Source organism: Quercus lobata, chromosome 12 (assembly GCF_001633185.2).
Source record: "Quercus lobata isolate SW786 chromosome 12, ValleyOak3.0 Primary Assembly, whole genome shotgun sequence".
NCBI classification, from domain to species: domain Eukaryota; kingdom Viridiplantae; phylum Streptophyta; class Magnoliopsida; order Fagales; family Fagaceae; genus Quercus; species Quercus lobata.
The window spans coordinates 17,273,658-17,296,219 of NC_044915.1; the positions used below are offsets into that span (position 1 = coordinate 17,273,658).

The window sequence follows — 22,562 nt, forward strand, 5'->3', positions numbered from 1 at the left end:
CCACTGGGCAAAAGGCCAGAGGCTAGACAAAGGATTAAGGACACCCCCTGGCTGATGAATATTTGGGGCATACTTCTGACATTGGTCATACTTCTTCATGTACTCCTATGCTTTCTTTTGCATATTTGGCTACCAATACCCTTGGGTGAGGGCCCTGTGAGACAATGACCTACCCCCTATATGACTTCCACAAATCCCTTCGTGTAACTCCTCTAAGAGTAGGTCCACTACCTCAGGATGAATGCATAGCAAGTACAGCTCAAAAAAAGAGTGTTTGTATAACTTTTGATCCTCGGACGACCAAAACCGAGGAGCTCTTCTTTGCACCTTATCAACTTCGCCCTTCTCCTCGAGCAAGATGTTGTTCTTAAGAAATAGGATAATAGGATCCATCCAACTAGACCTCACCCTATCCTGGTGAATAAGGACCTTTTCCTCTCTCATCTCAGTGGGCTTGCATAAATCTTCAACCAGGATCACGCGAGGTAAACCCTGCGCTGAGGAGGTTGCAAGAGTGGCAAGAGAGTCAGCATGCGTGTTTTTGTTCCTTAGGATTTGTTGTAAGAAGAAAGATTCAAACCCCGACTGCAAGTGCCTGACTTGTTTTAAATAGTCCTGCATTCTTGCATCCTGGGCTTCCAGTTCTCCCTTTACTTGGCCTATAATCAACCTCGAATCTAAAAATATATCCACTGTTCTTCCTCTTATTTTCTGAACCATAGTCATTCCCACTAACAAAGCCTCATACTCAACCTCATTATTCATAGCCAAGAAGCCCAGCCTTAAGGATTTCTCAATGATGATCCTTTCAGGAGATACTACAACTAGCCCCACTCCTAATCCCCTTTGATTTGCTGCGCCATCCATATACACCTTCAAAGATAGAGGTTCTTGCAAGGAGATCATCCTAACTGATTTTCCATCCATGTTCGGCCTTTCATCATTTTCTTCTAGGGAAGGCTCGATAAACTCAGCCACCAAATTTGCAAGGACCTAACTCTTTATAGAAGTGTGAGGTATATACTTGATGTCGAAAGCTCCTAGGATCATTCCCCATTTTGCAACCCCATAATCAATTTTCCGAAGTAGTGGTCAAAGAGGGAGTTAGGTCAGAATCACAACGGTATAAGCCTAGAAGTAATGTGGGGGCTTCCATGTAGCATGTACTACTGCCAAAATGGCCTTCTTCAAGGGTAAATAACGAACATCTACCTCATGTAGTTATTTGCTCACATAATAAACTGGTCTTTGTACCCCCACCATCAACCCATATCAGTACCAGACTCACCACGTGTGAGGCCACAACAATGTAGGCAAATAAAACCTCATTCTCCTCGGGTTTGGACATAATAGGTGGCCGAGAAAGATATTCCTTCAATTGCTGGAAGGCTGAGGAACATTCCTTTATCCATTCAAATCCCTTTCACTTATGCAATAACTGGAAGAAGGGCCTACACCTGTCTGTTGACTGAGAAATGAATTAGTTCAAGATGGTAGTCATTCCTGTCAACTTCTGGACCTCTTTGGGATTTCGAGGAGGCTACAGGTTGTTAATTTCTCTAATTTGATTAGGGTCAACTTCAATTCTGCGATTGGTAACCATATAACCCAGAAACTTGCCAAAGCCTATGCCAAAAGAACACTTAGTAGCATTAATGCGCAATTTGTATTTCCTCAGTATTCCGAAAATATTCCCAAGTTCATCTATATGCTCGGACTTTACTTTATTCTTCATCACCATATCATCTATTCACACCTCAATATTTTTTCCCAACTGAGGCTCAAACATCTTGGTCATCATCCTCTGGTGGGTAGACCCTGCATTTTCAATCCAAAGGGTATCACTTTGTAGTGGTAATTCCCAATGGGTGTAAGAAAAGCAGTCATTTCCTGATCATCTAGAGCTAACGATATTTGATAATAGCCCTGAAAAGTGTCCAAAAAGCTCATCCGAGGATGGCTTACAATTGCATCCACCAATTGATCTATCCGAAGTAGAGGGAAAAGGTCTTTTGGGTAAGCTTTATTTAAATCCGTAAAGTCTACACATACTTGCCACTTCCCAGTTTTCTTTTTTACCACTATTATGTTGGCTAGCCATTCGGGGTAAAACATCTCCTTTATGGCCCCAGCCTACTTGAGCTTGAGTACTTCCCCCTTGACAGTGTCAAAATGTTCCCTAGATGAGTGCCAATGTGGTTGCTTCTTATGGATGGTAGATGGATTGACGTTTAAACGATGGCAAATGAATTCCGGATCCACCCCAGGGGCTTCGTAGGCGCTCCATGCAAACAAATCAATATTTTTTCTGAGAAAATCTATCAGCTTTTGCCTTTCCCGAAGAGATAGTTGAACTCTAACCTGAAAGAACTTCTCCTCATCGTCGCCAATGACAACTCTTTCCAATTACTTGCATTTTGCCCCTTCTTCCTCTACCTTCGTGGACAACACTAGCACTTTTGATTGCTATAAGTCCCACCCCACAGAGGCTGAGGACTCACCCCCGATCCGATGCCTAATCGCGGCCACCATGCATTGCTTGGCCATAGATTGACTCCCTACTAGCTCTTCAATCCAATCCCCAAACAGATACTTCACCTTTAGGTGTAGGGTGGAAGGTATGACTCTCATGGTGTGAAGCCAAAGCCTCACCACAATAACAGTGTAGGGGGAGTAGGTATCTACCATGAAGAAGTTCACATCCATGACCTCTGTCCCTGTCTAAATGGGTAGTCGGATTTGACCTTTTGGAAAAATAATCATCCCGTCAAACCCTATTAGAGGGGAATCATAGCAGGTCAAGTCCTCGGACCTTAGCTTCAATACCTTAAATAGGTCAGGATACATGATCTCTACGCCACTGCCCTAATCTGCCAACACTCTCTTCACATCGTACCCACCTATCCTAAGGGTGACCACCAGGGCATCATCATGTGGCTGCAAGGTCCCAACCTTATCTTCATTCGAGAAGCTCAAAGTTGGCCGGACTTTTATTCTACTCCTCTTTGAATCAGGGGACGAGCTATCTACAAATGGCCAAACTACAAACATCACCCTGGATGGCTGAGAACCAGTCCTTCCCGGAGTAGCGAGAATGACAATAATTGTACCTAAAGGTGGTTTTGCGGAAGCATCTCTCTGAGCCCCCGACCCTACCTAACCACACTGTCCGTTGGGTTGACACAAGAATTGCTTCAATTTTCCCGCCTTAACTAATTGCTCCAGATGGCTCCACAAAGTCCTGCAATCCTCGATAGTGTGCCCTCGTTCCTGGTGGTACTGGCAATGGAGATTTTGGTTGCGCTTCGTGCGGTCTCCCCCTATCCTGTTTGGCCATTAAAAGTATAGCTCATTCTTGATTTTTTTCCAAGATTTGGTGTATTGGCTTTTGGAACACAGTACCGACTACTTGGGTAGTAGTAGATCCAGAATGCCCCGTAAAATCTCTCCTAAGCCGGTTGTTATTGTACCTATCCGACCTGAGATCCCTTCTATCCTGAGGGACCACCTTAGCCTTCCCATTTCCCTGGTGCTAGTCCTCTTCGACCCACTTATACTTATCAATACAGTCCATAAGCTGATGCACACTCCTAACTGGTTTCCTAGTCAAAGACTTTCTCAGATTGTGCTCAGTGGGTAAGCCGACCTTGAAAGTCCTTATAGCCACGTCACCAAAGTTCCCATCTATCTCATTGAACATCTCCCAGTACTTGTCATAATACATTTTTAGGGTTGCCCCTTCTTGCATGGACATAGACAGCAAGGAATCCAAGGGACGAGGGACCCTACTACAAGTCACAAAACGAGCCCCAAAGGTCTTAGTGAGCTCCTTAAAGGACTTGATAGAACTTTCTCTTAGACTGTCGAACCACCTTATTGCCACGGGCCCCAAACTAGATGGGAACACTTTGCACATCAAGGCTTCATTCTGGGAGTGAATGGCCATTCTCTGGTTGAAATGCTGACGTGATCCACAGGGTCCATTCTACCATTATACATGGTGAACGTTGGCTGGGTCAACCACCGAAGAAGTTTTCCCCCTTCAATTCTACGCGTAATCGGTGATTTCGAGATCTAGTTAAAAACCCTGCTCAGCATCATTGCCCAGACCTTTGCGAGATGGACTCTTACTCCTTTGCTTATAATGACGGTCCTCATCATATGAAAAAGACTCACTGGGAAGAGACTTAGTCCTGTAGCTACCATCTCTATCATCATCAGAAGAAGGGTCGAAATCTAAGGGAGTCATTCTCTGTTGTTCGCGGCGTAGCCTCCTACGAAGATAGCCAATCTCCAACTGCATGCTCCTGGTATTCTCTTCATGAGAGATGTAACTCCCGCCTCAAGATTGGCTCCTACTAGTATGTGTGGTGTGCACACTAACCTCGCGGTCCTTCCTTCGTTCAAGATTGAGAAATTGATCCTGACGTTAAGAACCAACAGACCTCTCTCGGTTAGACCTCAAACCCACCATCGCTAGAAGTTGATCTTACTAAAGCTCAAGCTTTTCCACAGACGGAGCCAATTGTAAGGGCAACGTTTTGGTTGCTGAGCCCAATGGGTAGAAGGATTCAGGCCTAAAGAGCCTAATACAATGAATTTGTAGAAAGTGGGCTTAAAAGCTAGGCTTCCATGAATCAAGCAACACGCACAATGGATTAAAGATAATAAGAAAGCAAAGAAAGACAAGTTCTATGCAAAGAAATCCTTCCTCGGTGTAGTCTAAGGAGAGTGGTTCTTGAATATAGATTTTTTTAGACTTGGATACAATTTTAATTCTTGTTGCTACAGTGTTTTCTCTACAAATTTTTCGATCCCCTCTCCCTAAAGGGTCTCTTACATTATATAGCTCCCTTTAGATGATCTTGGCCCTCCATTTATTGATCATCTAAGCCACTACTTGAGTGCTTGTCCCATCAAACACATTTCCAAACCCTTTATGAGTTGTGATAATTAAGGCAACACTGTTCAAGGGTCTTTTTCACATAAATGCAGCCAGTAGGTTTGGTAGGATTCATTAAATGTGGTGGCAGCTACCATCCCTTCGGTCATGTCAAGGCTAATTCTTTCTCCAAAACTCTTTTTCTACAGTATGACCTCCTCTGGTAACGTGTCACTGACGTGGTCTTACTGTCCGAGGGTGTGACCTCCTCGGCACGATAATGGCCCCCTTGACCATGGGTATGACACGTGGCGTAATTCCCTTATTTAAATTCCTTTACCCCACAACACTATTTTGATTTCTAAACTTTACTAAAAAAATGTTTTTCATTCCTAAACTTTAAAAAATTCTTTTTTCACCTTCAAACTTTGTAAAGAGTTTTTTCAATAGTTTAAAGACAAAAATAAAGATGAAAAAAGAAAAAATTTCAATTGCTTAGAGATTAAAAAAAGAAGAAGATGTTTTAAGTTTAAGGACAAAAATAAAATATTCTTAATAGTTATGAACGAAAGAAAAACTTTTCAATAGTTTAGGAAAGAAAAATGAATGTCTTAAAGTTTAGAAATGAAAATAAACTTTTGGCAAAGTTTAAAGACTAAAATAGTATTTATGGGGCCCAATAATTTAAGGACCAAGCCCGATTGCTCCTGGAAAATCCGAAGGCCCAGTCCGAGGAGAGCTGTGGCCCAAGCTCTACAGTACAGAGCACAAAACAATTTTGGAAGGCAGCCGAGGACAGTTTGGTCCTCGGCAGATCCTGAATCCCACCGAAATAAAGGGGTAAAACTGGTATAGGAACGAATTTGTAAGGAGATCCAAAATATCTTGGGGAAGTTATCCTTACTACCCTTCCAGATAAGACCCAACACATGACAGAGCCGTACTCTGCAGCCTTATCAACCATACCCAACAATTCTGGGATTAGACTGATGGGACAAATATCAGTCTTGTAAAGATTGACCCTACACGTGGACGAAGGACAATTAACACAGACGAGTATAAAAGAAGAAAGCAAGTAAATCTAAAGGGGATCCCATCCCACCTCCGAAAAAGGAGGATCACACGGGAGAGAACATCTCAACAACACCGGACTTCACTGAAGAAAGTCCGTCTTTGGATAACCGGGGTTAGGCCTCAATGGTCCTCGGATCAACTCCGAGGAGTCCCATCCCATATGGTGCGACGTCTTAGGGCTTAAATGTTCAGGCCCAACACCTTTTTCTACCTGAATTCCTCTAAAACCAGGATCGGACATCGCCCCGCGACCAGCGGCTAGCTTTTTAAGCCCACTCTCTACAAATTATATTGTGAGGGATCTTCCGTGCGCGAGCCCAACATCCTTATTGGGCCGCCAGAGAATCGTGTCCTTACAGTATTTTATCTTAGAAATTTTATTATAAAGAGGTCTGGGTCCATGCCATTTACCATCTTTACCTTCAAAATGTGGAGAGGAAGATTGAGATGGGAAGGGCCCAATAGCATTACAAAAAGGGACCCATACAGCAAGAAGGAACAACAACGAAAGGAACTGGACAACTGGTTTATATATTTGTGATGATGGAGGAGATGACCTAGTGGAGAGTGACTAATGCAGAGTTTCTAGATAGACTCTGATGATTGAGGCATCACCTTCAAAGATAATGTTGTTCCAAACCCACAAATTATATGTAGAGGAGACAACCAGGAATGAAGCTACCAAATAATATTACTAGTACATGCATAGACAGATTTACCCAAATGAAAACTGCATATATATAAATATAGTAGCAACTAGCAAGGAAGGAATTTGTCTGGTCTAATTGCAACATCAAAATTAATCTTTATCCAGCTAGGGTGAGGAGGGGACCAAGAGCTATGTGCTGGTTTTTGTGTTTTGGTGGATTGTGAGGTCCTAAAGCTTTGCTTGTGCAAAGAGAAAAATCTTATGTAAGCAAGTGCTTGTTGTTTCTATGGATCCAAATTTAGTCACATGTAACAATTGCAAATGGTAAATACTTTAGGGGGCCTCTTCAAAAGAGAGGTTTAGGTGGGGACATACATGCATTGCTTAATCCTTTTTTTTTTATTTTTTAAATAAATAAATAAATTTATGCACAGTTTATTGTAATGGATATGGGAAGTCTGCTGAGGTGGATAGGCCAGAGAAGAGGAGAGCCAAACCAATTGGACATATGGGGCACTGCGTGAAGAGATGGAAGGTTGTCTCAACATTGGTATTATAGAAGATGTATGATTTTTCTATTTATAGGGATTTAAAAAAAAAACATTTTTGGCGGCCTTTTTTTTTCTTTTTTTCTTTTTTCTTTTTTTACTGTAATGGGAGCTAGAGATTCTTTTTGTAATTTTCTGAGTCAGCCCTGAATGATTTCCATTAGAAAAAAAAAAACCATTCGCACAATTTGTTTTATGGAAAAAAAAAAAAAAAAAAAAAAAAAAAAAAAAAAAAAAAAAAAAAAAAAAAAATCAAAAGCGGTCAAAAGATGAAAGAAAAAAATCAATCCGACACTCTGTACAACGAGAATGACATTCTCATCCGACTCTTTGTACTTGGAAACCGTTATGCTTAAAATTTTTTTTTTTTTTTTTTTTTTTTTTTTTTTTTTTTTTTTCAATTTCTATTTGCAGGCCAGAAATTGTTGTTATAGATTTTTTTTCCCCTTTGGGTCAAACCATATGTTTCTAAAAAAATCTAATAACTAAAATGGCCGAAAGTGTGTTTCTAATTTGAACAATTTAAATCAAAAGCTAAAACATTATATTCAAATGTGGAACAGGGTCAAAAGTAGAGAACTGAAAAGATGAAAAGTTTATGAATTGATGCAACATTATATTCAAAACTGAAAAAAAAATGTTACAGATGATCATCAATTGACAAGGTGGAGGAGAAACCATGGAAAGCAGTTTTCTTCCACTCTCCTGATCTCATCAGACCACTCCAAAGAGAAGAAAATGTGTTTGTCTACCTTACTGTTCTTTCCGAGCTTTAGATCTGACAGGCTTTGCAGGTCTAATTATGTAACCTAGGAGGATCAATACTATGGGAACGATGGTTCCAATAAAATATACACTCCCATACGAGGCGATTGTTTCATGCAGGCTTAGTACCTGTCCAATACAAGCACATAAGCATAAGAAACTTATTTCTTTGGTAAAATAAGCATAAGAAACTTGAAAGCAAAATGTTCTGGATCCTAGAAAAATTAGTTAAGTGACAATGTATGTGAGAAAAGGACTAACCATGAAACCAACACAGGAGTAGTTCAGAACCAAAACTGTGTAAGCAAAGTTCAAAAACACAAGTATCTTCTTAAACAGACCCATAGTTGGAGGAATAGCTTGCTGCCATCTGTAAATGACTGTTTGGACAGAAATAAAATAGTAAAGGCAAACAAAGAATTAGTTCAAATATCTGAACAAAACACACAGCGAATTAAGAGAAGGTGGGGGGGAAGGTCTAATCAATACCTCTTGAACCAGCAATCATCAATGCTGACTGAACAAAGAAGATGATGTATCCAGGATATAATCCCTGTAATTTGAAGCGACAAGAAGCATAAGGCATATGTAAATTTGTGTTGAAGTTGAAATTGAAGACAAAAAAAGGCTCACACTTCCATTTATAAACCCAAGATGAAAGGGAAAACTTCACAGAGAAACACGAACAAACAAAAAAAAAAAAAAAAACCTTGTTCTTTGTTCTTAATGAAGCAAAGTATGAAAACTAGTCACTGCTTATACCATCTCTGAGATAAAGAGTGTTTATATTGATTGGGTAGAGGGAAAACATAAAATGCCTAAGTCGCAATATTTAGGAAAAATTTTGTGTGTGATAAGGATAAAAGACCAGGTTAAAATTACAAGGACTCGTAAATAAAATGGCACTATGAATGATGATTCATGAAAATAATAGTGTACTTTCTGCTTTACAGATTCTGTTATTTATAATCATATGGTTATGGCAACATTTAAGATTAAAGGATGCCTCAATCAAAGAAGAATTTGGTAATATGAAACTGGAACTGAAAGATGGCAGAAATTGTACCATGAACCTAATAATATGAAAGAAACTGCAGTGTATAAAACTTGATAAGGTAAAAAGGCTCTGTAATCACCATCAGAAAGAACACCAGGTGTATCAAAAAACAAGGGCATTGATTTGTTAAAAAACCTAAAAATTGGCACAGATAGTGAATAGTAAGAATAAGATACATTGGCTAGTAGATTGAATTAACTAAAAAAAATGGCACAAGTAATATCGGGGGATAACAAAATATGCAGGAGAATCAAAATATAATAAGGCTGAACTTATACTTACATGCCAAACAGCACTGACAGTCTGTGTAGCCAGCAACTGAAAGAAACCAGCCTTCTTGCCCCTCGGAACGAGTCTCTCATAAACATCTACAGCAGCACAAGATATTAGCTATCCACTTTAAACATTCATCTTTTGCTTTGATGTTCTACATACTCATATATCCATAAAGTACTAAGATCAATTTTAGAAAATCAAAGTCTGCCACTTTAGCATTCAGTAACCTGTTGTACTAGGATCGGATGGCACAAAAGACATCCAAACAGCAAACTTGTGAACTAACTTTGTTCTTTTTTAAAGAGATATTTTGACTTATAATTTCCTATAGCAATTTCAAAGGGTAAAGAATTCAATGTGTCAATGAATTGGATCAAGATCCTAACAGGACCATTATAACAGCCATTATAACAGGTAATAATATTTTCAGCCCACAGGATCCAATTGTTACAAAATTAAATTTAAAAAAAGAATGATATGGATTACAGTTCAGTTTACTTTTACCAGGTAAATCAAATTGTCGATTCAACTCTTTCCTGATTCATTTCTTTTTTCTTTAAGTTAGTTTCTGATTCATTCCTGAAAAAAGGGGGGGGGGGGGGGGGGGGGGGGGGGAACCATGATTCATACATGGACTTCTTGATTTTAGTTTTCCAATGCAAATTTAATGTTTATGGGTAATCAAAAAGTATATATTTCCTTTCAGATAACCAAGCAAAACCTAGGATATAAAGGAATGGAACACTCAGATAATAGAGAAACTTACAACGACGCAACCAGGTGCTGACTTGGATATTCCACACAAGTGGCAATTCGACTGCACTCTTTGCGAACTCGACACCTAGAATGTCAACATTTTTGGCACGGTCCCAGCGTGGCTTTGGTGGAGAAGATTCTGTCCATCCAGTAAAACCCAAGCCAGAAATAATAATAGAGGCTTCTGAAATTGACCAGATGAAGTAATATTTCCAGCGTGCTGTAAAGCCAGCCATGAATTGGTAACTCAACCGTTTCCAGAATCCCCATCCTTGGTATATGGGATCGGTAAACCGGGACAGAGGATGCTGAGGTACCAGGTACAGATACAAGGCCATGCAAAAAGCAGCTTGAAGAAGGGCTCGAACCATTGCCCCATATGGTGATGGTGAGGGTCCATTCTCTGAATGGCTCCAAATCTGCAAAAAATTCAAAGAGAAAAGAAAAAAGTGGAAAACAATGAGAGACTAGAAAAGCTAAAAGCACTTATTCTCTATTAAACAAGGAATACTGAAGCACAAATTGAGAACACAATAGACCTACCCCCTTTCCTTCAGTCCAGTTAAGATAATCCTTCATTTCATAAACTGGACCTGCAAAGTGACTACCACAGCTGAGGCAGTAACCAAAGTACTCAATCAATGAGGGCAACTTAATCAACCGATTTTTCTTCTGCGTCTCACTCAATCCCTCCTCTTTTAATAGCCCATCATTGTAATTTATTGCACAGGAAATGACTTTCAGTGTTAACACCATCAGGGCTCCTAAATATTAGAAGGAAATACACAATTAACTGACACATAATTACCACATATGAGTTCTTATGCATATGAATGAAAAAAGAAAAGTGAAGGGGGGGGGGGGGGGGGGCATTGAACTTGATCAACATAGGCAGTTATCAGCTTCAAAAATCAAGAGAAGGTTGATAACCACCAAAAACTTTATTGAAGTTATCAGTCACTAATCAGATAACTCCTAGTTTTCATTGGAAGACATTGACACTCATCAGAACCCAGGAAAAATCAGAAAATAAAAGGATGGCAATCAGTGGAAATCGGTGCCATATAAAGGAACAGGCCCTTATCTATCAAATTTATCAACAGGAAATCTTTAAAAGATAATTAATCCAAGAAATATAGTTTAAAGAGTAGTTATTATCATTTCACCTCTATATGACAAAATGTGAGTTAGGTACAAAGGCTGAAAATGTGCTTACCTGTGGCATCAATACCTCCTTCCTTCCATGCATCACCACTCATGTAATAGACATGGCTACACATGTATACAAATGGTCAAGAATCCAAGATAAAAAGGCATATCTTTTAAAAAAAATTGAATTCCAAATAAAATGCACAGAAAAGACATTTTCAAATATCCTTCAGAAATTAGTTGAAGTTTTAAAATCAATTAAGACCAAAAACAAACAAACATAGCAATATTTTTAGTTAAAAATCTCTAGGGAAAAAAAATTGCAGCAGGTTACACGGAATCAATAGCCCCATTTCCAACATGAACATAAAAAAAATAATTTTAAATGTGTTCATGCATCTAACAAGTTCAGTAATCATTTTTCCCAGATTGGGGTAAAGCTACTTCTCTCAAACCCCTGTAGAAGTGAGAACCTTGTGCACTAGATATGAACTTTTTGTTCATGCATCCAAAAAAGAAGAAGCAGGACACTTTGTAGGTCACGTAGAATGCAAATTATCAGATTCATAAAGCAGAGAATACTTCAGTTTGGGATAGATTTTTTATTTTATTTTATTTTTTTTTCAAGAAGTTAGCTATTTTCATATTTGTTATCAGATGATCTGCCTGTCATGGCCTCCATGATTGGCAAGGTGACTCAACTGATTCTATAACTTAAGCAAAAAATGTGAAATTCTTACAATGAAATTTGGTTACATTCTAGTAATCTCTAGACAGTCTTTTTGCACTTGAGACACCTCTCAGCTACACTCTATACAAAAGGAATATTGCCTTTGCTTGCACCAAAACATGTAAGAATATATATGGTCACATTTTTAGTCTTTATTCGGGCTAGACAAAACAACATTAGACAAACTGAGGATAGGAAAATTTATTTTCCTTCTATGTTGAAATATGACGAACACCCTATTTGTCAAATTTAACAATTACCTTCGTAGGGAAGCCACTCTAATTGCCCCCTCTTATCCTTTTTTTCTTAAAAAAATAATAAATTACCTTTGTTCTTCATCAGTTTTTTAGCAATTGCCTCAACATTTAAAAGGTTGGAGAAAGGCAGAAACAACAACATTAAACCAAAACACTATAGGGAAAAGTAAATGGGAAAAAATAATTCAAATGCAAACTTTCTCAAGTTCTACTACACCGCATGCCAAGGTCAACATTGAACGGTTTTCCAACCAGACCATTAGAACCTTGCAAATTGAAAATCAATCAAGCATCCAAATTTCATATTAAAACTTGGCATTAAAAGGCAATAAACACGTCATAATATACCAATCTTAAAATAAATAAATAAATAAATAAATAAATAAAGGTGTCATTGTAACCGCAGTTTCTATTGCTTTCACCAATGACAAAATAATGTCCAATTCGATGCTTTCAATCACCATGGGAAAAGGGAAAAAATAAATAAATAAATAAATCGCTTTTTGTATAACAGTGCACATTGAAATTCTCGCGCATTCACATAATATCAAACTTACAAATCAAAGAAACCAATCATTTTTCTTCGAATTAAAGCAAAACTGAGAAAGAGTAAGAATAAATACCAGCCAATAAGATATCCAAATCCCAAGAAGAACGTGAGAACCCCACATCGCGAGCGAAATAGCACCATCGAAGCGTAACCCAACAACATGGGTACCAAAAAATGAAGATTCGAAGAGAACCCAAATGAAAGATAGGATAGAAGAAAGCCTGACACGGCCGAGTACAGGTGCTTGGCGAGTCGACCCGGAACGAATCGCCAGAGGAAGCTCACGGGTATGGTGGTCACGAAGCATAGGAGGAACCTAAGCACCGGGACCGACACACCGATCGCTCCCGCCATGGAATCCAGTTGCAGCTCCATAGATAATTAGCGTTGACTCGGTCAGAAATCTGAGTCTGAGTCTGAGTCTGAGTCTGAGTCTGGCTCAGTGAGTTGAGTTTCCCGGACTCGCTGGAACAAATCTGTGTCCTCGTAATTTTCAGGGGATATGTAAACAAAAAAACAAACAACGTTATTATGATTTATGAACCGTGAAGTGAAGGGAAACCAAAGTGGGAAAAGTTCTAAGGTATATATAATCCGATTCAGTCATGTGAAATTACTGAAATGCCCTTATACGTTCGGATTGGTGGGTCCGGTAATAGCCGTGGCCGCTCGATAATCGTACGTTCGCGTAGGAATAACGTTTTTGGATTTGTGAGTTGTGCTGATACTTGGAAATTGCCTTGTCCCTCTGCCTCGCCGAATCGGAGAGTTTCTTTCTTCTCCCGACAGAAAGAAAGATAGATTATAGTTATAGACTTATAGATATACAGTGACCGTACTCGCCCTGTCATTGGAAACGTGTAACTCTATCTTTGCGGGAACAAGTCAGCGTACGGTGATTTTGAGACGGCTACTAGCAGTACATTCGTTTGGGATAACAAAAATTGATTTTTTTATATAATATTTTGTCCATCTTAATTTGTTTGTCCTGTTTCAAAAGTTAAATTTAAAAAATATATATCATTTTTTTTTTTTTCTTATGAAAATGTATAACTTTACAAAACTGTCCTTAAATAAGTGTATCAGCCTTTTTTAAAAAAGAGTTATTCTTAATAAGACAACTAAAATGATACCCCAATTAGATTGATTTTTTAAAGAGAAATAATATGTCTACAACATTTTTACAATAAATCCAAAGTGGCAAATTGTTACTGGTTGTTATTATTAGGCCAAAAAAGTAATCTTAGTGTTAGTTTTAAATTTGAACAAATAACAACTAACCACCTGTGATTTGTTGTAAAAATATTATAGACATAGCATCTTTTTTTAAAAATATTTGATAGTTTTCTTTTCAAATAGTTTTGAAAATAAAGTAGGGATATAATAGGAATATTAGTAAATTAATCAATTTTACTTTTAAAAATAGGACAATATTTTAGAACATTCCAAAGTAGAATAGAGGACAAACAAACTGGGACGGAGGGAGTAGTTTTTTATATTCCTCAAGAAATTAGTGTTAAAACTTCCCTAAAATGGTTTATTAACAAATACTCTAACAGGGCCAGTAACTTTAAAGTAAATAATAAATTTTTTTTTTTTTTGGGGTAAAAATATGGTTGAAAACATAAAATTAAACATTTTTCACCAAACTAAATACAATCAACTAGAAACAATAAATCTTGTACAATTAGTACTATAATTACAAACTATTTTTATTTTATTTTTACAAATGCTACTATAGCAACTTTTTTACTAGTTCTTATATGAATCTATCACTATCGTTACTTTTTTCTTATTAATAACTGCTCATCATATCAATTACTTGTTTGGAATGCACGTATAAGGATAAATATTATTGCATTAAGGTATGTGTAATAACCACTACTTAATAAATAAATGGGGAGGAAAAGGTGGGCTTTGCTTTAAACATCGAAAAATTCTTGGACCACAACCAATTCCACCCTCATTTTCACAACTATTCAATATGGATGACTGTAAGTGGTAAAAAAGTGATTTTATGTAAAAGTAACAAGTAACCAATCACAAGTCACATATGATGGTCGTGAAAATAAGTATGAAATTGGTTAAGGTCCTAGAATAACTCTTGAACACTTAACACTAAGCATCACAGAGTATGCTAATTCCAACAAGTTAAAGTAGAAACCTCATTTGTGATAAAAAAAAATGTTTATATGTCGACTCTTTTCATTCATCTTACAAGTCTATGGACTCCATGGAGTCGGTCTCTCATAAGTCTATGGACCTTACATCTGTGGGATCCATAGGCTTGTGAAAGGCATGCTACATGAGATGGGCATTAATATGTCTCTAGATATGACTTATTTTGATTGGCACATAATAAAGTAGTATTAGTGTTGCTTCATGTATAAGTAATGTTCTACTCACATCTTATTTCTATCTTATAAAATTATGAAAAAAAATTGTGACAATTTTTTGTTTTTAACACACATAGGATAATTGTGGAGATAAGTGTAGAATTTGTTAAGGTCCTAGAATAACTCTTGAACACCTCGCACTAAACATCACAAAGTGTGCTAATTCCAACAAGTTAAAGCAAAAATCTCATTCGTGATCATAAATATTTATACGCCAACTCTGTGGAGTCAACATCTTACAAGTCTATGGACTCCATGAAATCGATCTCTCATAAGCCTATGGACCTCACATCCATGGGATCCATAGACATGTGAAAGGCATGCTACATGAGGTGGGCATTGATATGTCTGCATATATGACTTATTTTGATTAACACGTAATAAAGTAGTATTGGTTTAGGATCAACTACAATTAATGTTCTACTCACATCTTATCTATCTTATAAAATTATGAAAAAAGATTTTGACAATTTTTTTTTTAATGTTACTCAACAATAATAAGTAATAACTATCTCATGTATATGTAGCATCACCCACAATAGCATGAGCATCCCTTTTACAATCTATGGATCCCACACAATAACAACAACAACAACACACCAAATACCTTGTGATACAATGTAATAATTATCTTGAACATCATATAAAACACTCCTCTCACAACATTGTTGTTGTTGTTGTTGTTTTTTTTTTTTTTTTTTTAATGAATGAAAAAAAATGGGGTCTCCGGTGTATACTCTCATCAACCCCATACCATATGACAGTAATGGATAATACCACATGTATCACACGAGCCTCACATGAACATGAAGCATATAAAGTAACCCTTTCACAGTCCACAATGTAACTCAAATGCTTGCCAGGGACTAACTCAAATGCTAGCTAGGGACAAAACCAGAATTCAGAGTTAGGGGCGGCGGCTCTACTACTCGCTTTGTGTAGCGACTCTGGCCTTTGACTCTACTGCTTAACCACTACATATTTTTGTTTAAAACTTTTTGAAGAGTCAGGTAGTTTGTTTTGAGTAAAATAAGTTGATTAGGCTTAATATTTTTTAGCTTTATTATTGGAAAATTTTTTTATTAGGCTAATTTTTTTGGGCTTGTATATTTTATTTTAGATTTAATATATTAATTTATTATGGCCTTTAAAAGGTGGAAAATGCTAAAACTACAAAATTTTTATAAATTACTAATGTGGTGAGTGATTATTGATAAGTAAAAAGTGATGTAAGTGTGCGAACCAATAAGAATTTGCTACTTCAATAGTTTGTAAAAAATATTGTAAAAAAGTTTGTGGTTATAATATTACTCTTAAAGAATTGATGGCATTGTTAAGGAGGGCAAAGTGTAATTATATTAAACAAAATTGCTAAAATTAGTACATATTAATATACTAATTTTTGTATAAAAAAAAAAAGGGAAGGGGGGGGGGGGTGCATTGCCCCCAAGTCCATATGCATCTCCGTCCATGATGCTAGCTAGCCTTTGAGACAAATGAAATACATTTTTGTTCAACAAAAACAAAACAAAACAAAAGAATGAAATACCTTTTTGACAAAAAGGCAAATATTTTTCAAGGTAAGATACAATAATGGGGGCACTCCCTCGCCTCATGCTGCCTCCGCCCCTGCAATAATCACCCTTAATAGTTGGGCTAATACCATGTACTAATAAGCACAAGGAACACATAATACCGTATAAAAGGTCCATGCTCCTCTAAGTCTCCCGCATCCTTCTAACAACTTATATTGATTAGACATATCTCACAAAAAAGTATTATGACAATTATATAGGTAAGGGACTTACGCAGCCAATAATAGATAAATCGTTGTCAAAAATGGATAATGAAGCAAAATAATTTTTAAAAATGTTAAATGATATTTGTACATGGGATAGTTTTTGGAATATGCCCTCTTTTTAACTTTATATAAGTACCATTAATTAATTTCACTATTTTTTTTTTTGGTCCTGAATATGAAGACTTTAGGCAATGAGATCTTTGGTGAATTGCCTAAAGTCTAGTGGGGAAATTGCCGAATTAGCTAGTGGGGGAATAAAGACAAACCAGATTCTTTAATGCCCGTCCCCAGTACATGTGCAGCCGAATTAGCTGTTGCGCTTTTTGAGTTATTGTGCAATTGAATGCAGCCATTTAACACCTCTTGGCCTTGTAGCTTGTCACTTCAGAGTTCAGACCACCCCACCCACCTAAAATCCCATCAGCACATCCATGCAAAAATGGATGGTTGTCCTTTGCATGAGACATGAAGTTGGAAAATTTGATAGCAGAAGTAAGACAACAATTAACAAGGGAGATGTGCTTCTGCTATTAGCTTTGGACCAAGCATTATGTACCAACCCATCCATTTTTAATAATTTTTAGTGCAAAGCTGATATTCAATCGTTTCTAAATATATTTTTTTAGTCCCTTTTTATATTTGTCTTTAGTTTAGTATTTATTATTTTTCATTTTCATCCTTCACAGTTAACATAAATTTCAAACATAGTTCATCTATTTAGGGGTGACAATGTGTGACACAATCTGCTAATATGAAACAATTATTTGTGGATTAGTATTTAAAGTAAATGAGTTTGTGTTAAAATGGGTCGACGCACTTTAACACAATTAATAAATGAGTCAATACCATGTCGACTTAAATCGCCAATAACCCGAAATGATCTGATTAATATAAATAAATGTCATTTTTATTATCTAACATAAATTTGGATTCTAAATACAATGGAGTAATTAAAAGAATTTTATTGGTTATTGATAATGCTAAAAAAATTACCAGTAAGCCACACAGTCCTCGCACGATCGAAACAGCACCTGCACAACAAAAAGAGAAGACCTAACAGAGAGCACCGGTGTGGTGCCGGCCAAATACCCTCCGAAGGTCAAGTTAAAATTATTCTCACAATTCTAGAGTGCTAGAGAAGGTAAATTATATATACCTTGGTTTGCGAGGGTGCTTGGATTTTTATAGTAGTAAAGAGTTGACCTCTTTTCCTTGGAATAGAAGTCTTTTCCTTATAGGAGTCTTCTTGGACGTATTTTGCGAGATCCTTTCCATATAGAAATCCCTCTTGGGTATCACAAAACGTGGAGAGCAAGACATTTCCTTATATACGCAATCGTGATTGGCAATCAATCCTTTACTAAGGTCGTCAGCTTACCTTGCGCCTTTAATCTTAATCCCGTCAGCTTTATGATCCCTTCAGCTTCATGATCCCATCAGCCTTAGGGTATGCCTTGCCAGTACCTCTCCCTACATATCCCTTTCGTTGATAGTCTTCAAATGAAGGCTGACGCGTTTAATTGTATCTGTCCACTTTTAACCATCGGCTTGTTTTATTGTGAGTAATCTTTATTTTTATCCACATCAGTTGCCCCCTACTCCATATCCTCGTCACTTTTTATACTGACGGGTTATGGAGTTAAGTTTTTGTTAACTGATTATTATTACATTCTTTATGGGAGCGGGAAAATCATTTACGAGGAACTCCTCGAGCCGCCGTACATTTAATGCTCTGGACAAATGGCGCGTTCTCATTGGCTCCGCTTCTGACAAGGGCGTCGCTTCATCTTCCGCACACTTCTATTCTATATATAAATGGCGCCTCCTCCTCATTTTCTCTATTTCATCCTTGCTGATCTTCGAGAGAGAGAGCCCGTCGCCCTCAATTTCGTCAACTCATTCCTACTTCCGTCAGCTTGTCCGTCGCTATCCTTGAGGCTGTTCTTCTTCAACTTACCAGTAAGTTCCATTTCCTATTCTTCTTCTTTTTTGCATTTTTGCTTATGGCTGAATAATTCCTTAGTGAGGACGTCAGCTTAGGTACTTAGATTGGATCCGTCACTTGTAGGTAGTCAGATGTCAAGTGACGCGTCGTGTGAGGAGTCGTCAGTCCGCGAAGGAGCGGGCTACGACGAGGCCTTTGGTTCTGGTGATGAGTCATAGGACTTCTCACCTTCTTCAAAGAGAGAGACGTCAGCCCAATCTCCCGACGGTGATATCGAGAGTTATGCTGAGGGGGGTGAGGAGGCGGAAGACAAACGAGAGGATGAAGTAGAAGAGGGAAAAAAGGGAAGTGGAAGAGACAGGGACGATGTTGATGGTGACGGGGATGATGATGACAGTGACGAGGAATTCAGTGAAGGGACCTTAGAGGGTCCCGGGGATAATCGTCCTTTCATTCTTCCTAAGGATTGGGCCGTCAACAAGTTTTTACCTATGATGAGCGATAAATTTTTTAAGGAGTTGTGTGCCCATTATCAAATTCCAGACCACAACCCAATCCATCTTCCTAGAGAGAACGAGAGATGTTACTTAGGGAGAACCGCTAACGTTGGCATGTATGATGCCATGTTTGCTGCGGGGCTTAGATTGCCGTTGACGACCTTACATCGTCTACTGGCTGATTTTCTGGGTCTGTCCGTTACTCAAATTGCTTCGAATGCTTGGAGAATTTTTATAAGTGCTGAAATCCTATGGGGTCGTCTTAGTGGAGGAAACCGTCAACTTACCTTGGACGAGTTTTTTTATTGCTACAGACCCCATCACATCGCATCTTCTAAGGGGGACATACCATTTTAATGCTCGGGAGAAAGGTTTGAGGCTAGTATGGGATATGCCAGATTCCAATAGGAACTGAAAAAGTAGGTATTTCTTTGTTGAAGGGACGGATTGGGTATGCTATCAGGAGGAATGGGCGACGATGCCTCATGGTTACTTTGACAATACTTGGGCTTTTGTCAGGGATTCAGGTTAATCTCGTCAACCATTTTTCTCTTGTTTTGTGGTGACGCTTCTAACACTCTTTCCCTTGTTTTCAGCTAATACTCGTCCCCACATAATTGACGAACAGGAGGAGTTCATCCGTCGGGTTCTTAACATTCCACTAGATTAGCAAAAGTGTCAGGACCTAATCACCCTTGACACCCTCCATTTATACTGCGGGGGCCCGAAATCGTCAGCTGAAGCTAGGAGATTAGACGATTTCTCTCGCTGACTTGAGTAAACTCTTTGTTGCCTTCGTCGGTTTACCCCTCCCGTTGGTTGTAATAATTGTTAGTTATTTTGTGCAGAGATGGAGTCTACTAAGCAAAGAGTGAGGGCTGCTGTAGCCTGCAAAAAGGAGGAAAAGAAGGCAAAGGAGGCAGGGGGGAAACCTTGTCAACCCCTAAGACCGTCATCAAGGCTGCAAAAAGGAAGCCCGACGGGAGTGACAACCATCCGTCCAAGAAGGCTGCCGTCACTCCTGGGGACAATGCTCCAAAGGAAAAATCTCCCCTTAAGACAAGCCACGGTGCGGGTAAGGGGGTAATGACTTCCTCAGGTCCTGTCATCGAGGGCCCTTACTGCCTCTTGACCCATAAGGACTATGCCGTCGGGGAGGTAGGGTCCTTCATAAAACCGATGGATATATGGCCTTGCGACTTGTTGGGGACAAAGGACTTAGGGGCGTCGGCTTTTTTTTATCTCACCAGGGTATGCTTGCTGCCTTTTGGTCAAGTTGGTTTTATTTCGTTTTGATTAACTTTGACTGACACCTGTGTTCTTTTCTCAGGCATTGGTGCGCGTCAAGGCCCTTCAGGACCATTGTGTTGCCAAGGAGGGGGTCGTCACCCGGGTCCGGAAACATAATATAAATTTGATGAATGAACAGGGGCAATACAAGGAGGCTGTCCGCACTTTAAACAGTGAGTTGAAGGAAGTCAGGAGGAAGCTGAAGGAGGCTGACCGTCAGAAAGAAAAGCTGCAGTAGGAGGTGATGGATCTAAGCAAAAGGGTGGAGACGGTTGGGATTGACGTCGTTCGAGAATTTAAAGCGTCGCAATCATTCATTGACTCTTGTGCTAAGTATTATGGCACTGGGTTTGATGATTGCCTTAAACAAGTTGCGTCAGGTTTCCCAGAACTGGACTTATCTGGAATTACAATGGATGATGAAGGTGACGGCTCCCCTAAGTCTAATCCTTCTCCAAAGGATAATGGTGTCGTTGTTCTCACCCAGCCTGTTGCAAATCCTCCTCCTACTCCTACTTCCAACTCTCTGACTGTGATTGTAGATGTTGAAAATCAAAAAGATGATGGGAACCCTACTGACACTCCTGCTACTTAGTTTCTTTATTTGTATTTCAATTATGTTGCAAACAATCGTTTAATGTGTATTTCAATTACTTTTTAAACAATTGTTTAAGTGCCCCTTTGGTTTTTTGGGCTTTTATTTGTATACAGTTCATTTTGTTACGTGGCATGTTATTCCCGTCGTTTATATATTTTTTATTCAGTGATTGTGTTAGGCGAAGTCCTGGTAAGTATTCCCGTCTGTTTTGGGAATCCCGTCATTTTTTTGGACTTGTTCGAAAACTCCGGTGGTATGGGCTTCGTGCGATTTATGAGCCCGTCCATCTTATCCTTTTAAGTTTGATAATCTCGTTGGTTTTACGAGCTTTGCCCTTGGGTATTTGATTATGTTGCTAACTTTATGACCTTGCTCGTCTTGTAAGGAATGTCATTTTTTCTAGGCCCGTTGGCTTTGTAGTTTTATCCATGTCGTGTTTAATGATTCCGTCGCTTTTGGTAGCCCGTTAGCTTAACAGCCTCGTCCATCAATAGACATTACTTTTACAATTTCACTTACTTTAATGTGACCGTCGGCTTTCTAATTTTCAGTCATTTTATGGACTTGATGTAAGCCCGTTAGTTTTATGATGGTCTCATCCATTTGGTGGGACAGTCAGCTTTTTGGCTTTCGTCCATACTGTAGACTTAATGACCTTCCATTTTTGTAAGCCCGTTGGTTTTACGATGGTCTCATCCATTTGGTGAGATCGTCATCTTTTAGCCTTTGTCCATGCTATGGACTTAATGACCTTTCATTTTGTAGGTCCGTTGGTTTTATGATGGTCTCATCCATTTGGTGAGACCTTCAGCTTTTAGCTTCCGTCTATGCTATGGACTTAATGACCTTTCATTTTTGTAGGTCCGTTGGTTTTATGATGGCCTCATCCATTTGGTGAGACCGTCAACCTTTAGCTTCCATTCATACTATGGACTTAATGACCTTTCATTTTTGTAGGACCGTTGGTTTTATGAGGGTCTCATCCATTTGGTGAGACTGTCAGCTTTTAGCTCCCGTCCACTATAAGGACTTGTCGAACCTGTCACTTTTATAATTTCCTCTTTTTGAGGGACTTTAACAGCGTTTTATCCTTTTTTTGGGGTGGGTTCGTCCATCTTATGGACTTAGAATTGTTCACTTTTTGTGAACTCAAGGTCGTCCGTTTTATGGACATAGAACCGTCCACTGTGTGAACTTAAGGTCATCCACTTTGTGTAAACTTTAAGGTCGTCCACTTTGTGTGATCTTTAAGGTCGTCCACTTTATAGACTTAGGATCGTCCGTTTTGTGTGGACTTTAAGGTTGTCCATTTTATGGACTTAGGATCATCCATTTTATGGAC

At 38.6% G+C, this 22,562-nt stretch overlaps 1 protein-coding gene across 2 annotated transcripts; it reads right to left on the bottom strand.

Moving 5' to 3' along the window:
- Nucleotides 1–7,674: 7,674 nt before the first annotated feature.
- Nucleotides 7,675–13,502, bottom strand: LOC115971478 (lysophospholipid acyltransferase 1-like). Of its 2 annotated transcripts, XM_031091425.1 has the most exons (9): nucleotides 13,311–13,502; nucleotides 12,767–13,169; nucleotides 11,224–11,279; nucleotides 10,551–10,771; nucleotides 10,018–10,426; nucleotides 9,258–9,343; nucleotides 8,408–8,471; nucleotides 8,180–8,298; nucleotides 7,675–8,047 (listed from the first exon to the last, which is right to left on the bottom strand). In XM_031091425.1, the coding sequence occupies exons 2-9, from the start codon at nucleotides 13,066–13,068 to the stop codon at nucleotides 7,907–7,909; spliced, it is 1,398 nt and encodes a 465-aa protein (XP_030947285.1). In that variant the 5' UTR covers nucleotides 13,069–13,169; nucleotides 13,311–13,502; the 3' UTR covers nucleotides 7,675–7,906. The 2 variants fall into 2 exon arrangements, with proteins under 2 accessions (XP_030947285.1, XP_030947284.1); XM_031091424.1 differs by having other exon boundaries at nucleotides 12,767–13,502.
- Nucleotides 13,503–22,562: the final 9,060 nt, after the last annotated feature.

Coding starts and splice junctions, on each gene's coding strand:
- LOC115971478 (XM_031091425.1), bottom strand. CDS start 13,068: ATGGAGCTGCAACTGGATTCCATGGCGGGAGCGATCGGTGTGTCGGTC. Junction 10,427..10,550: donor ACTGGACTGAAGGAAAGGGG/GTAGGTCTATTG, acceptor AATTTTTTGCAG/ATTTGGAGCCATTCAGAGAA. Junction 8,299..8,407: donor GATGATTGCTGGTTCAAGAG/GTATTGATTAGA, acceptor CTGTCCAAACAG/TCATTTACAGATGGCAGCAA.